Source organism: Ixodes scapularis, unplaced genomic scaffold, assembly GCF_016920785.2.
Source record: "Ixodes scapularis isolate PalLabHiFi unplaced genomic scaffold, ASM1692078v2 PGA_scaffold1__304_contigs__length_218370807, whole genome shotgun sequence".
NCBI lineage: Eukaryota > Metazoa > Arthropoda > Arachnida > Ixodida > Ixodidae > Ixodes > Ixodes scapularis.
This window is the reverse complement of record NW_024609846.1, coordinates 26,683,060-26,696,519: the sequence shown is the minus strand read 5'-3', so window position 1 is coordinate 26,696,519 and position 13,460 is coordinate 26,683,060. Positions and strand designations below refer to the sequence as shown.

At 44.9% G+C, this 13,460-nt stretch overlaps 1 protein-coding gene across 1 annotated transcript; it reads left to right on the top strand.

Annotated features, from left to right (window-relative positions):
* The first annotated feature begins 4,295 nt into the window (after positions 1–4,295).
* Positions 4,296–5,462, top strand: LOC115322185. Its single transcript, XM_029982518.4, has one exon. It carries the CDS (start codon positions 4,296–4,298, stop codon positions 5,460–5,462), a length of 1,167 nt encoding a protein of 388 aa, XP_029838378.2.
* The last annotated feature ends 7,998 nt before the right edge of the window (positions 5,463–13,460 follow it).

Sequence of the window (13,460 nt, the reverse complement as noted above, 5' to 3'; positions counted from 1 at the left end):
CGGCAGATGCATTGCTCAGCTGTGTTGCCTGCTTTCCACAACATGTTGTGGCAGCTCTCGATTGTATACATTGGTGGCCATTGTCAAATTTAAATAATGTAGTTCTAGTTTTCATGGACTGGAGTTGCACCTTAAAAGTTTTCATGGGAATCTGTGTCACAAAAAGAAAACCTTTGATAAGTTCAGCTTGCTAGATGAAGGCATTAATTCTTCTAGCTCATTTTACAGCCCACCTTTCTATTGACACCACCCTATGCGGAGAGCAAGTCGTCTGCTTCTTGCACAGACAAACGGTGACGAGCTCTCATTGGCTTTGATTTGAAGAATATAGTGGGTAGACCACAATGGTAGACACCATGAGGTCTACCCCCTATTTTTTCTGTTCAATCAGCCAATAAGAGCTCGGCCTTCTGACATCACCGCAACCCCTGTTGCAAGAAGCAGACAAACTTGTGCTCCACATAGGAATACGGATACTCAAGAGTGTTTTCCGTAATACAAGTTACGGAAAGCCTACTCTGTTTGCCCTTTTACCGACAACTTTTAAACACTTTTACGGACACTAGAGCGATTTCCGTAAAAGGTTTTACGGAATGCATATTCCGGTCCGTTGTTTTACGGACAGCTCGTGAATAGCGTTACGGATAGTAGAGCACTTTCCATAATCTGTTTTGCGGAATGTCCTTTTATTTACGGATTGTGTATGTGTTTAAAAGGATTTTTCCGTTATTAGAATTACGGATGAGCTTTCCGGCAGCATAGGTGATAGAGAATTTCTCCATAAAAAAGGGCAAATTTTTTTACAGATGGGCTATTGGCATTACCGCTATGTCGCAGCTCATTATTATTGTTTCATGAAGAACGCAGACAAAAATCATCCGCGAGCGTAGTTCAGATATCTTTGCTGCTCGTGTTCATCCGTGGAAGCCAGGGCTGCCTGTCGTAGCATGCATGCTTGCTCTCTAGCTTCAGCCGAGTCGCATACGTTTTGTGAATTAAAGTATACGGTCGTCCCGAAAGGTTCAGACATCGAGGGCGTTTCTCTGAAACATGCTTTGGGTGCACGTGGGCCCGTTTGTGGAGGAATGTCCCTGTTACCTAAAAAACGCAAATTTCAAATGTGAAAGAAAAAAACAAGAAATAAGGACGGGTACACACTTATTTTCTTGTTCGAATTCAATATGAGCAGCTGTCACCATTGCTGAGAAACCCTCAGCACCGGCATTAGGTTCCAAGTTGTTATAGCATATTTGAACTTCTGCATTGAAAATGATGCAATAACATTGGTAAAATGTTTGCTCCAAAAGTGAGAATGTCTGCCCCAAAACCAGTTTTTGCCTGCTACAAGAGCTCCAAATCGCCATTTGTCAGTTCCATCATTGCAGTTACCACTTGCTTTAACTTAATTTCTTCTAACTGTGCTGTTTGTTTTAACTTTTCAGATCGAGCATCGCTCAAGGCAGGTGTTTTCTGTGACCTAATAAAGATACAACAGGTTTGATTTTGCATTTTACTTGTCATTTTATTGGCTCTTCTCCTTGAAGTTAACTTGCAGTGACCCTATGGCAGTCGAAAGTATGTAATAGTTTCTCTGGCAGCGCTGCAATCTGGTTAGCCTATCCTATCAGCTCAGCAGTGATCACTATCGCACCTTCCATCAAATATGTTCCATCAAAGACCATCACAATACGTTCCATCAAAGACCACCACAATACGTTCCATCAAAGACCACCACAGTATGTTCCATCAAAGACCACCACATACGTAATTTGGGACATTCCATCAGTGGCAGTCAGACGTCATCTGGTGCACTATCAGGGCACGTTCCACCAGGGCTGCTGACTGGCAGTCAGCGTCCCAAATTACGTACCTTGATGGAATTTTCAATAGGGAAGCGGCGGTATAGAAATTAAGCATTCCCAAAAACTCACGTAGTTGTTTTTTGTTGACGGGCTGGGGGTATTCTTAGATTGCCTGCACTTTGCTGTCAAGAGGGTGGATACCCGATGCCGGTTCATCTAGAATTTGGTAGTAGGCCCGGACGGGACCAATTTTGGAAAAGATCGTGGTTGCGTCGAGAGCCGCTGTGAAATCGTTAATGTGTGGCCCTGGATAGCGGTCGGCTGTCGTGATCCGGTTGAGAGCCAGATAGTCCCACATGTCCGCCAGTCTCCAGGTGTTACTTTTGGGACCATGTGCAACGGTGATGACCATGGACTCCCGGACGGGTGGCTGATTCCGAGTTCAAGCATATGCTCGAACTGTGGACGAGCGATCCGCAGTTTGTCAGAGGGGAGTCGCCGTGGTCTTGCGTGCACGGGAGGTCCTGATGTTTCGATATGGTGCGTGACGTGGTGTCGCGCGGGAACCTCGGTGTTGCAGGGACGGGTGAGGTCGGGGAACTCTTTGAGGATGTTAGAAAAACGGCAGGTACCTGGAATCTGGGTGAGGCAGAGCGACGACGTTCTGGACGCTATTCCCGAAACGGAGAGATACGTCGTTGCGTCTAGGAGGCGCTTGCGGCGAACGTCCACCAATAATCCAAAGTTCCGGAGAAAATCGGCGCCGAGGATGGCGTGTTGAGTCCCGACGACCAAGAAAATCCAACGAAAGGTACGTCGAAGCCCAAGGTCGAATGTCAGGAACCGTTCTTCAAAAACAGGGATGGATGTGCCGTTCACTGCTTGTAAAAGTGCGCACGGTGTTTGCCGACGTTCGCTGGGGGATGCAGGGAGGATGCTGACATCGGCTCCGGTGTCAACCAGTAGCTGCAAGGCAGTTGACTTGTCTCTGACAAAGAAAAGCCGGAACCCCGTTTCTTCCGCACTGCTCGCCGACTTCAGTGCTGGGGAATCTCGTTTCCCGCACCCGCTGTGCAAGGTGGTCTGCACCTTTTTGCTTGGTCCCCGAATGTGGAATGGTACCAGCAGATGTTGGTGGACGATGACCGGGAACGAGACCGACTGCGGTAGCTGGAATGGCGTTCCGTAGATCTACCACGTTCGGTTTGGAGCGCAGCAATGGCCTTTGTCAGGTTCCAGATTTCCGATTGCAGAGTGCAGAATTCGGCGCTATACGGGGAAGCAGACCCTATTGAAAATTCCATCAAGATACGTAATTTGGGAAACTGACTGCCAGTCAGCAGCCTTGGTGGAACGTGATGGACCATCAGACGTCATCTGATGGTCCATCAGATGACGTCGGACTGCCACTGCCAAGGGAATTTAATCAACAAGAACAGCATTTATATAAGAGTAAAGCTATACGCACTCATAAATATCGCCTAATGCCTCGATAAAACAAAATGTTCGAGAAAAAAAGAAAAAAAAAAGCAGGACCACCGCGGATCGAAACCGCGACCACTTGCGTAGAAATCGGACACCTTAACCCCTATGCTACGCCATCTTTTTTTCTTTATATCCTTTAATTTCAGTTTGAGCAGATACAATAAAGTCATTCATTCTTCTCATTGGTTACAGGTATTTCAGTTTTACACAAAAGACACCCGCACTTTTTGTATGCATGAAACATACTACCATTGTCACCGGTATTGATATTTCCTCATACGCAAGTCGCTAGCTAGCAGATAAAAACATCGGGAACGTTTCAAATAGACTTCTATATTGTTTTTCCTAATCCTGGTAAACAGTAGTTGTAAATCGTTAAAGCATAAACAGCTGTTACAATTGCTTCATCTAGACGATGTTATCCAGGATTGGCGCCGACTCTGGGGCCCGCTCTGCGGGATCATAAATGCCCTTAATCTGGGTGATAATTTCACTGAAATAAACATTTACAGGCTGAGGGTTAATGTCTGCATGTCTCACTGCCATGCGTGATTTCCAAATACTAAAAAGCCCGATGACCATAAAAAGGTTGTATGGAATCAAATCTTGTTTGTCGACAGGAAAGAAACGAATGGAGTGTGGTGTGATAGGCAAATCTTTTTTCAAAGTCCGCTTTAAGATATCCCAAAACAAAATAGCATCCCAACAGTTAATGAAAACATGTTCTATACTCTCTGGTTTTTCACACAGCAAGCAGTCGACTGACCACGGAACAAACATTACTTTTTGTTGCATCCATACCTTCACGGGCAACGTATTAGTGTGTAGCTAAAAAAAGAAAGTTTTCACTGCAGGTGGAATATACATCTTTTTAACTCGACATAGCACATCTTGACCCGGACCAGCACTAAAGAGTGCCCTATAGAGCGGGACAGGGAATAGTGTGTTCAAAAGTGCTCTTGTAAGTTCCTTTCTGGTTATACCGGAGAGCATGGAAGCTCTGCAGCCATGAAGTTGCTCATGTTTTTCGTCCTCCCGCAGTTCCTGAGCGTGCCGGCGCGTGGGTCCCCAACTAACTGGAGTCACGATGACGGCGCGGTTTTCTTCCGGCATCCGGACGGCAATCTTCAACCTGCCAATCACTCGTCGACAGCACAGTCCTGTCCTGGTATCAAGTTCATCGAGAACCTCGTTCACACCACGTCATCAGCAGGGACATCGACAGCGGCAGCTATAATGGAGCTCCCCTTGCGACAGCGCGCCAGTGGGCATGGAAGCTCTGCAGCCATGAAGTTGCTCATGTTTTTCGTCCTCCCGCAGGTTAGTAAACAAAAACCTTGCCATTGTTTTAAATCAGACAATGTTTGCCTTGTTATGCTTCCATGCCCCGAAGCCTGTATTGAGTCTTTTAGAGTTCTACTGCTGTTGTTGTCTGGTGATGTTGAGCGGAACCCAGGTCCCATGTCAAAACCCCAAGAAGAACAATTACTTAGCTTACAAGAAACAGTCGATAAACTTAAAAACAGTCATGCTATACTTCAACAAGAAGTAAACCTTCTAAAAGAAAAACAAAAACAAAGTGAACAGACAGTTTCAACACTTGAAGAGCGACTTAACAAACTCGCGAGTGAACTCGACGCACTAAAGCAGAAGGATACTAGTAGCGCCGCGACTACTGAACCCCAGCTTACTGCTGCCTTAAACGAACTATCTCAGCTAAAAACACGTTGCGATGATGCAGAGGGCAGATCCCGTCGCTGTAATCTTTTATTTTTTGGCATCACCGACGCAGACAAGGAAACGTGGGCTCAGTCAGAGTGCTTGGTCACTAGCTTGTGCTCCGAAAAACTAAACGTGCAAGTTGAATCATCTAGTATTGAAAGGGCGCATCGCCTAGAAGCATTCGACCCTCAGAAATGTCGCCCAATAATAGTAAAGTTTTCTTCGTTTAAAGATAAAGATAGCGTTCTTTCATCAGCCCACAAGCTTAAAGGAACTCGCGTAGCCATCAGCGAAGACTTCCCAATTTCTGTCCGGCTCGCACGCCGTCACCTTCTTGATTTTGCAAGGCCAAAAGGCACCCCCTACAGACTGCGTCATGATAAACTTTTTATAAATGATAAGTGCTATGTATTCGATGCCGCTCTTGGCGCCGTTAAAGAAAAAGACACATAGCCACGCCAGCGCTTCTTCTCGTCGCCCTCTAGGAGTCGACCGGCAAAGCACAATGTTATCACTAACAAATCTTCAAGTCATTCTATCCTATTTACTAACATTAGAAGCCTAATACCAAAGAGAGACGAAATAATTTCAGTAATCGAAGCGTGTAATGCCGCTTTTGTTGTACTTACAGAGACGTGGCTAAGCCCTGATATATCTGACGTTGAGCTATTTCCCTCGCAACTAAACTTTCGAGTGTATAGGTCTGATAGAAAAACTAGAAAAGGAGGGGGCGTACTTTTGGCCATAAAAGACCATATACCATCACGGCTAATACCACTTACCACTGACCTAGAAGTTGTTTGGGTGTATCTTTGCACAACGCCTTCCGTAATAATGGGTGTGTGTTGCAGGCCGCCGGATAATAAAATAGATTTTGTTATTGAGCTGTATAAATGCCTTTCTGAACTCGCATGTAAATATCCTAACGCTTTAGTTACCCTTTTTGGAGATTTCAATTACCCAAATATTGACTGGTCTACTATTTGTTCTAGCTGTGCATTTTCTCAAGAGTTTATTGACCTTTGTTTAGATTTTAACCTATCTAATGTTATCACTCAACCCACTAGAATTACCAATCGCTGCAGCAACGTACTCGACCTATGTTTAAGCAATGACCTTTCTCTCTTCAGCAACGTCATATACTTACCCAGCATTAGCGACCACCTTGTCATTGAGCTAACATTCTCCATCACTACTCCTAAGAAATCACGTTATTGCAAATTCATTCACGATTATGCGAGAGCCGACTACGCATCTATCAACACCAACCTCGAAGAATTTTATCACATATTCTCAGTAAACTTCGCAGAAAGGACGGTCAATGAAAACTGGATTCTTTTCAAAGATAGACTAACATTCCTAATCAAACGTTTCGTTCCACTCACTCGAATTATATCCGATAACACTAACCCTTGGTACGATAAAACAGTTCATTGTCACTCCAACAGGAAAAAAAGAGCTTATACGAGGGCAAAGGCTCATAACACTAACGCATCTTGGAACGCCTATCACGAATGCGCTAGGGCCTACAAATCCGCGATTCATGATGCCAAATCCAAAATTTATACTCATGACCTCCCCAACATTTTAACCAATAAACCTAAAAAGTTTTGGAAAGTAATTAACCCAGCACTCTCTCTTCCATTACAATTCGTTGACGAGTACGGCCTTCCACTTTCTGACGAACATAGTGCTCTTGAAACTAACAACTTTTTTAGCTCGATCTTTACCAATGAAGACTTGTCAAGTATGCCCAACTTGTGCCAACCCCTTCATCCTCCTATGAATCCTATCATGATCGACCGCTCTGGTGTACTGAAGGCCATTGATCAGCTGAAGGTGTCTTCTAGCTCTGGCGGCGACCAAATAAACTCGAAAATATTAATAAATACTAAACACGTCTCTTCAACTTTCCTCTGCGACATTTTCTCGCAGTCTCTTCAACTTTCTGAAATTCCATGCGATTGGAAAATCGCTAACGTCATCCCCGTTTACAAAGCAGGTGATCGCCAACTAATCAACAACTATCGCCCGATCTCGCTAACCAGTGTGTCGTCTAAACTCTTGGAGCATATACTCTATTCTAACATAATAAACTTTCTAGACTCCCACAGCCTTCTTTTCGAGCATCAGCACGGCTTTCGCAAGTCATACTCATGCGAAACGCAACTAACAGCTTTTCTTACTGACGTTTACTCAAACTTTGATTCTAATAAGCAAACTGACGCCATATTTATTGATTTCTCCAAGGCATTTGACAGGGTCCCTCATCAACGTCTCTTACTGAAACTTAGAAATATTAATATCCATCCCTCAGTCGTCAAATGGATCTCCGAATTCCTCACAAATCGCACCTAGTACTCATCTATTAACAACACCAAATCTACCACCTGCACTGTAACCTCCGGCGTCCCCCAGGGAACCGTTCTTGGCCCCCTTCTATTTTTAATATACATTAATGATCTCTACCTCAACATCTCCTCTTCAATACGTCTCTTCGCCGACGACTGTGTAATTTATAGACCTATTAATTCAAACCACGATAAATAAATTTTGCAGAATGACCTCGCACTTATAACTCAGTGGTGCCACAAATGGCAAATGACTTTAAACTTTAATAAATGTAAATCTCTATCATTCACCCGCAGTTCACATGTTTCATCCTTTTCTTTTCACCTTTCCACTTTCCCAGTAGCTACCTGTTCCTCATATAAATACCTAGGCGTTCACCTGACCTCTGATTTGTCATGGACTACTCACATAAATGCTGTCACTGCCGATGCTAACCGTACTCTCGGATTTCTTCGCCGTAACCTCAGACTAGCTACACCTTCAGTAAAACTACTAGCTTATACGACCTTGGTCAGATCTGAACTTGAATTTGCTTCATCCATATGGTCACCATGGCAATCATATCTAACTAACAACCTTGAATCCGTTCAAAACAGAGGTCTTCGTTTTATTTACTCTGACTACTCCCCATACACTAGCATATCAGGATTACGCAAATCAGCTAACCTTGACTTACTTTCTTTACGTCGAAGGGTGTCACGTCTCACTCTTCTTCACAAAATCTTTTACCACAACAACCATCTAAAAGATTCTCTACTATCACCTCCCTACCGTATTTTCCCTCGTCTTGACCACTCATGTAAACTGCGCTCAATTACTTCGTCATCTGTCTCCTATAAAATGTCGACTTTACCATCTGCCATTGACGATTGGAACTCATTACCTGACCTCATTGTAAACATGACTGATACTAACAAGTTTGCTGCAGCCGTTAACCTCTTTCTTTCTGAAATACAAGTATAGATTACAGCGTGTTTTTTATTAACTATTTTTGTTGATGTTTTTAGTGTGTTCACTCCCTTGTATAATGCCCCCTGGGGCCCTCAAGGAAAATAAATGATGATGATGAAATGATGATGATACCGGAGAGGTATTCACGTGAAAACCGTGCGGATGAAAAATAAAACGATTCGATTACTTCTTTTAGAAAACCTACGGTTGCCATAGGTTTCAAATTAACGGATGAGACCAGAAATGAAGGAAAGCGACATGCTAATTTTCTTTGTATCATTGTACGCACAAATGGCTGTTCCTGATCCCGTAGACAGAAAAACCGTGACACAAGCTGTCTAACAAAGAGGTGTGGTAAGCCGATGCCACCAAGTGAAATGCGTCGAAAAAAGTTATCTCGTCTCATCGGCTCTGACCCGGACTTCCAAATAAACAAAGCACATAACCTGTGAATTTTTTGGACATTCATGCGGGCACAATGTAGTACTTGCAGCACATACATAATCTGCGCAATCAGAAAAATGTTACAAGCCGTTGCTCTTGCAAAAATTGACATATCACGAGAAGGCCATCGGGACACACGCTTTTTTAAATCTCTAGTAACATCAGACCAGTAAGCAAGCTGTTGCGAAATTGATGAAGTGGTACACCGAGATATTTACAAGGTTCCTCACTCCACTTGATGCCTTCATATACTGTGGGCATCGTCGCCCATGGACCATGCCAACACCCAGTGCATTTTCTCCAGTTCAATGCAGCTCCAGTTTCTTTGCAAAAGTTTTTCGTTAAAGCAACTGCTTCAGTTACACTTTTTTTGTCCGAACAAAATATACCAATGTCATCAGCGTACGCTAGGACTTTAATTTCTACAGAGTTTAACTTGTAACCTCGGATGTTCCCACTTTTAATGATGCTCAAACAAAAAGGTTCCAGAAAGAGGGCAAATAATAATGGTGAGAGTGGGCATCCTTGTCGGACAGAAGACAACATTGGGATACGTGTAGTGAGTTTATGGTTTACACTAAGCTTCGTTGAGCATCCTCTATAGGCCATTCTGACTCCATCAAAAATAACTTTTCCCACTCCGACGTGTGTCAACACCTGCCAAAGAAAGTCGTGATTAACTCTATCAAATGCTTTTTCGAGATCTATCTGTAGCATGGCAACCTGTTCCATTTCTTCTGAGCAGCATTCCAAAACAGTTCTTGCAATATGAATATTTGACTGAATTGTTCTTCGTTTTATGCCACACGTTTGGTGTTCCCCGACAATTTTGCAAATTACATGTTGAAGCCTCCTCGTTAGAATTTTCGTGAATATCTTATAATCCGTATTACATAATGTGATTGGCCGATAGTTGGTAACACAGCGTAGTTCTACAGAATCTTCTGACTTGGGAATCAGAATGGTGTGTGTTTTTAAAAAGGACGGAGGAAGCTCTTTCACGGCGTATGCCTCGCGTAATACGTCAAGGAGTACAGTGCAACTACGGGTTTTGAATGTTTTGTAGAATTCCGACGCAATTCCATCAGGTCCTGGCGCCTTGTGACTGGGTAGTTCGTCAACATCTTTTTGTATTTCTCCTAGCGTGATTGGTTCTTCAAGCCATTCCGTTATATCGTTTTGCAATTTGGGCACATGCGTCAACAAATTAATCACACCCATCGAGCCCGTATGTGGTGTCTTTTTCCGAAAAAGCTCGGTATAGTAATGAACAAAGGCCTTTTCGATGCTGCTGGAATCAGTCTTGATCTGTTTGTTAAATTCGATTTCATACATATCCTTTGCTAGCGCATACTTTTTTTTCTAAGCCAAAGATCGTTTGGTAGGTTGCTCCCCAAAAAGAAATTTGTTATTTCGAGAACGTACAACCGCGCCCTCGTAGCGTTCTTTGTGTAAATGTTCTATCTCCGACTTCACGAACTGGATGTCCTTTAACCCATGGCCGGGGTTCTCACATTCCGTCTCGTGAAGTATGCGTAAGTCTCGATTCAGTTGCCTCTCTCTAGCAGTTGCTTTAAGTTTTATACTGCTTGATCTTTCAATTGCCGCTTGCTTAAGTTCCTCCTTAAAGTACTCCCATCTTGTCTGTAAAGAGAGGTCATTTGCTTCAGTATATTTTTCAAATAGTGCATTTACGCTGGAAACAAACAGCTCAGCTTTTAAAAGCTTGGCATTGAGCTTCCAGAGTTCCCAAGTAAAATTATTTGTTTTACGGGCTCTGCTCCCAAATGTTGCAGTTACCAAGCAATGGTCGGTGAGATAAAGAGACTTCACTTCGTACTTTTGAAAATTACTTATTAAATCAGATGACACGTAAATTTTATCAAGACGCGAATGTGTGGATCCCTGGAAATGCGTGTACTGTAGCTGTCCTCTCTGTGCATTAATTCCCACTGCGTCTATCATATCGTACTCATCTAATATCTCGCTTAACAGGTTCGCGCTACTGTCATTGACATTTCTTTGCGTTGACCTATCTGAAGCGTTGCAGACACAATTGAAATCTCCAAAGAAGACAACCATGCGGTCACATTCTAAGTATTGGCGAAGATAATTAAAGCAAAGTTCTCGATCTTTCACCTTGTTCGGAGCGTAGATACAAATAACTCGCCACGACAGTTCTGACATAGTAAAATCACAAATAATGAAACGACCCTGATTATGAGAAATTACTGACCAATTAGAAATGTTTAAGGTCTTTTTTAGAAAGAGAAAGCACCTTGCTGACACATCAACGGCTGACGGCGGACGAAATGCCTGACTCGCGTCAGGCATTTCGTCCTCCTCTGTTGTTGAATGCTGCTCCAGATTGCTGTTTTCTACAATTTGAGGCTCTGGTGAGCTTGAGACTTTCTTCTCGTCTGTTGTGACAGATGTCTTCTCCTCTTCACCAGGCTTTCGGTCTTGTTCTTCAGGGCGAAAATCGTTGCATACAGGGCTCAGGACTGCACGAGCAGTGCTGGCTGCTGTGCTCTCCGCCTCGTCAGCGTCCATGATCATTTCATTTACCGGATCAGTTTCTTGACGTCCGACAGCTGAAGCGTAGGTCCTCACGCAGTCTTCTGCCTCATGTCCCAAGCGATGACACTCTGAACAACGCGGCACACGGCAGTCTCGTCGGATGTGTCCAGTACGCTTACAGCGCAAGCATAACGGTGCGCGTCCAGGGACTACAATCAAACATTTCGCTCCAAAGAGCCGTAACTGGTGCGGTAGGCTGTCGATCGTTGTCCCCTCCTGGAGGGTGATCCGCACAAGCCTTGTCGCAGACTCGATGCCCTGGAAACCTTCGGCCATCCAGGTGTCCCGGGTTACTGCTGTAACATTACCGAAAGGCTCCAACGCCTTGCGTACTGCGTTGTTCGACACGTGAAATGGTATCCAATGGATCTTGACTCTAACTTCAGCGTTGCTCGGATCAATGACTAGGCATCGCCGGTCCTTGATTTTAAGCTCCTTTGCAGCGACTAACCTGAGCGTGGCAGCTGATTATCTCAGAGTGACGATCCAGACGTGATTCATCTGGTATGCTCCTATTAAAGCCACTTCTCGGAGGACGTTCAGGCGTTCCAGCTCACGTTTGAAGTCTTCAATCCTGTACGAGCGGCCCTTGACATCACAGTGCAGAAGTACAGTGTTCAGTGCTAGTGCACCACGCGGTAGTGGTGACAGTACAACCTCGTACTCATCAGCAGATGCAGAATCAGAAAATCCGCGGCCAGCAAGGGCCGTTGTAGACGCTCCTACGGAGCTCATGTTTCGAACGTCTTGCACGCTCCGCACGTGCGCTCGATCCTCTTCGACCCTATGCCATGCCATCGCTTTGGAAACTCGATTTGACCATTTGTTTTCTACAAGATGCTTCGACTGCAAATGCAGTTAAGCCTCTAGCATGTTATGCAAAGCACTTGTACATCACTCGCCGTACTTCAGTTCTACCCACCTGCCATGTAGAGTACTTTCGCGTCGTGGAACGATCGTTTTGTTCGCGCGTCTCCGGCCCAGTAGACCTGGTACACCTTGTCGTCTTCAACTACACCGCTAAAGTCCCTTACATCGTCGGAACTCACAACAGGCTGGGTCTTGTCGAGTAGAAACTCTTCTAAAACATAAGACATTGTAGAGCCCGGGCAGGATCGACAGGTTGGAGCAAGCGGGCAAACAAAACGAGTCGAGAGCGATCGTTCATGAAAGCTCGGTGAAGCGGCGAAGCGGCGAAGCCTCTATGGGCGAAGCGAAGTGGCGTGTTCGGCGGCGTTTCGGCGGGCTTCTGATCAAGGTTGTCGGTCGGCTGCGTGTTATATCTCTAGCATCAGCGGTATTATGGGCTCACTTCCCGAAATCGTTTTCTTGTGCATAGATTATTTTTCTTATTCATAGAATTGACGAAATAGTGGTATCCGAACGAATTTTACGTCCTTTGACCGTGCGTCTGTCTACACGTCAAAGCTTTTTAACATACAGTCAGAGACAATCGATGTACAATCAGAGTCGCCACCAAGACATCTTGATGGCATTTCGCGGCGGCCGACTGCCACCAGGAAACCATCAGAAAGCCGACAAGTGGAGTCTGACTGGAGTTTGACTGTCGGTCAAAGTAACTTGTTGGCCAATCAGACATGCTTGACGTACAGTCAGGCACAGTCAGCGGTCCACTAGAAAACATTGACTGCCAAACAGGGTTACATTGATGGATTTTTCCTTCGGGGAGGTTGCACTCACAGTCGCCTGTTGTGCCTGGAGAGGAGCCTGGATGTTGGAGACTGTGGGCGACGCCACCTCGAGCACCTTGTTCGCGAGAGCTGCGAGGTCGTGGAGTAGAATGTCGCCAGCCGCCGCCAAAACCATGCATACGTTGGCGGGGAGGCGCTGCATGAAAAGCTGGCGCAGGATGGAGTCGTCCACGTTGCTCGCCTTTTCTCCGAGCAGTTGAGTCATGCCGCGAAGCATCTGGGATGGTTTCCTGTTTTCAAGATCTTCGGCCGTCAGGAGCTGTTGGAGACGTTTCTGTTCTGATGCCGAAGTGCGTCGTATGAGTTCGAGCTTCAGTTTGTCGAAAGGGTTGTCATTGGGAGGAGTCAGGATGAGGTCCCGGACTTCAGTTGCCTCAGTTGGTGACAGTGCAGCGATGACGTGGTGAAACTT

What these genes read in the sequence shown, in the direction of transcription:
- LOC115322185 (XM_029982518.4), top strand. Translation starts at nt 4,296, where the DNA reads ATGAAGTTGCTCATGTTTTTCGTCCTCCCGCAGTTCCTGAGCGTGCCG.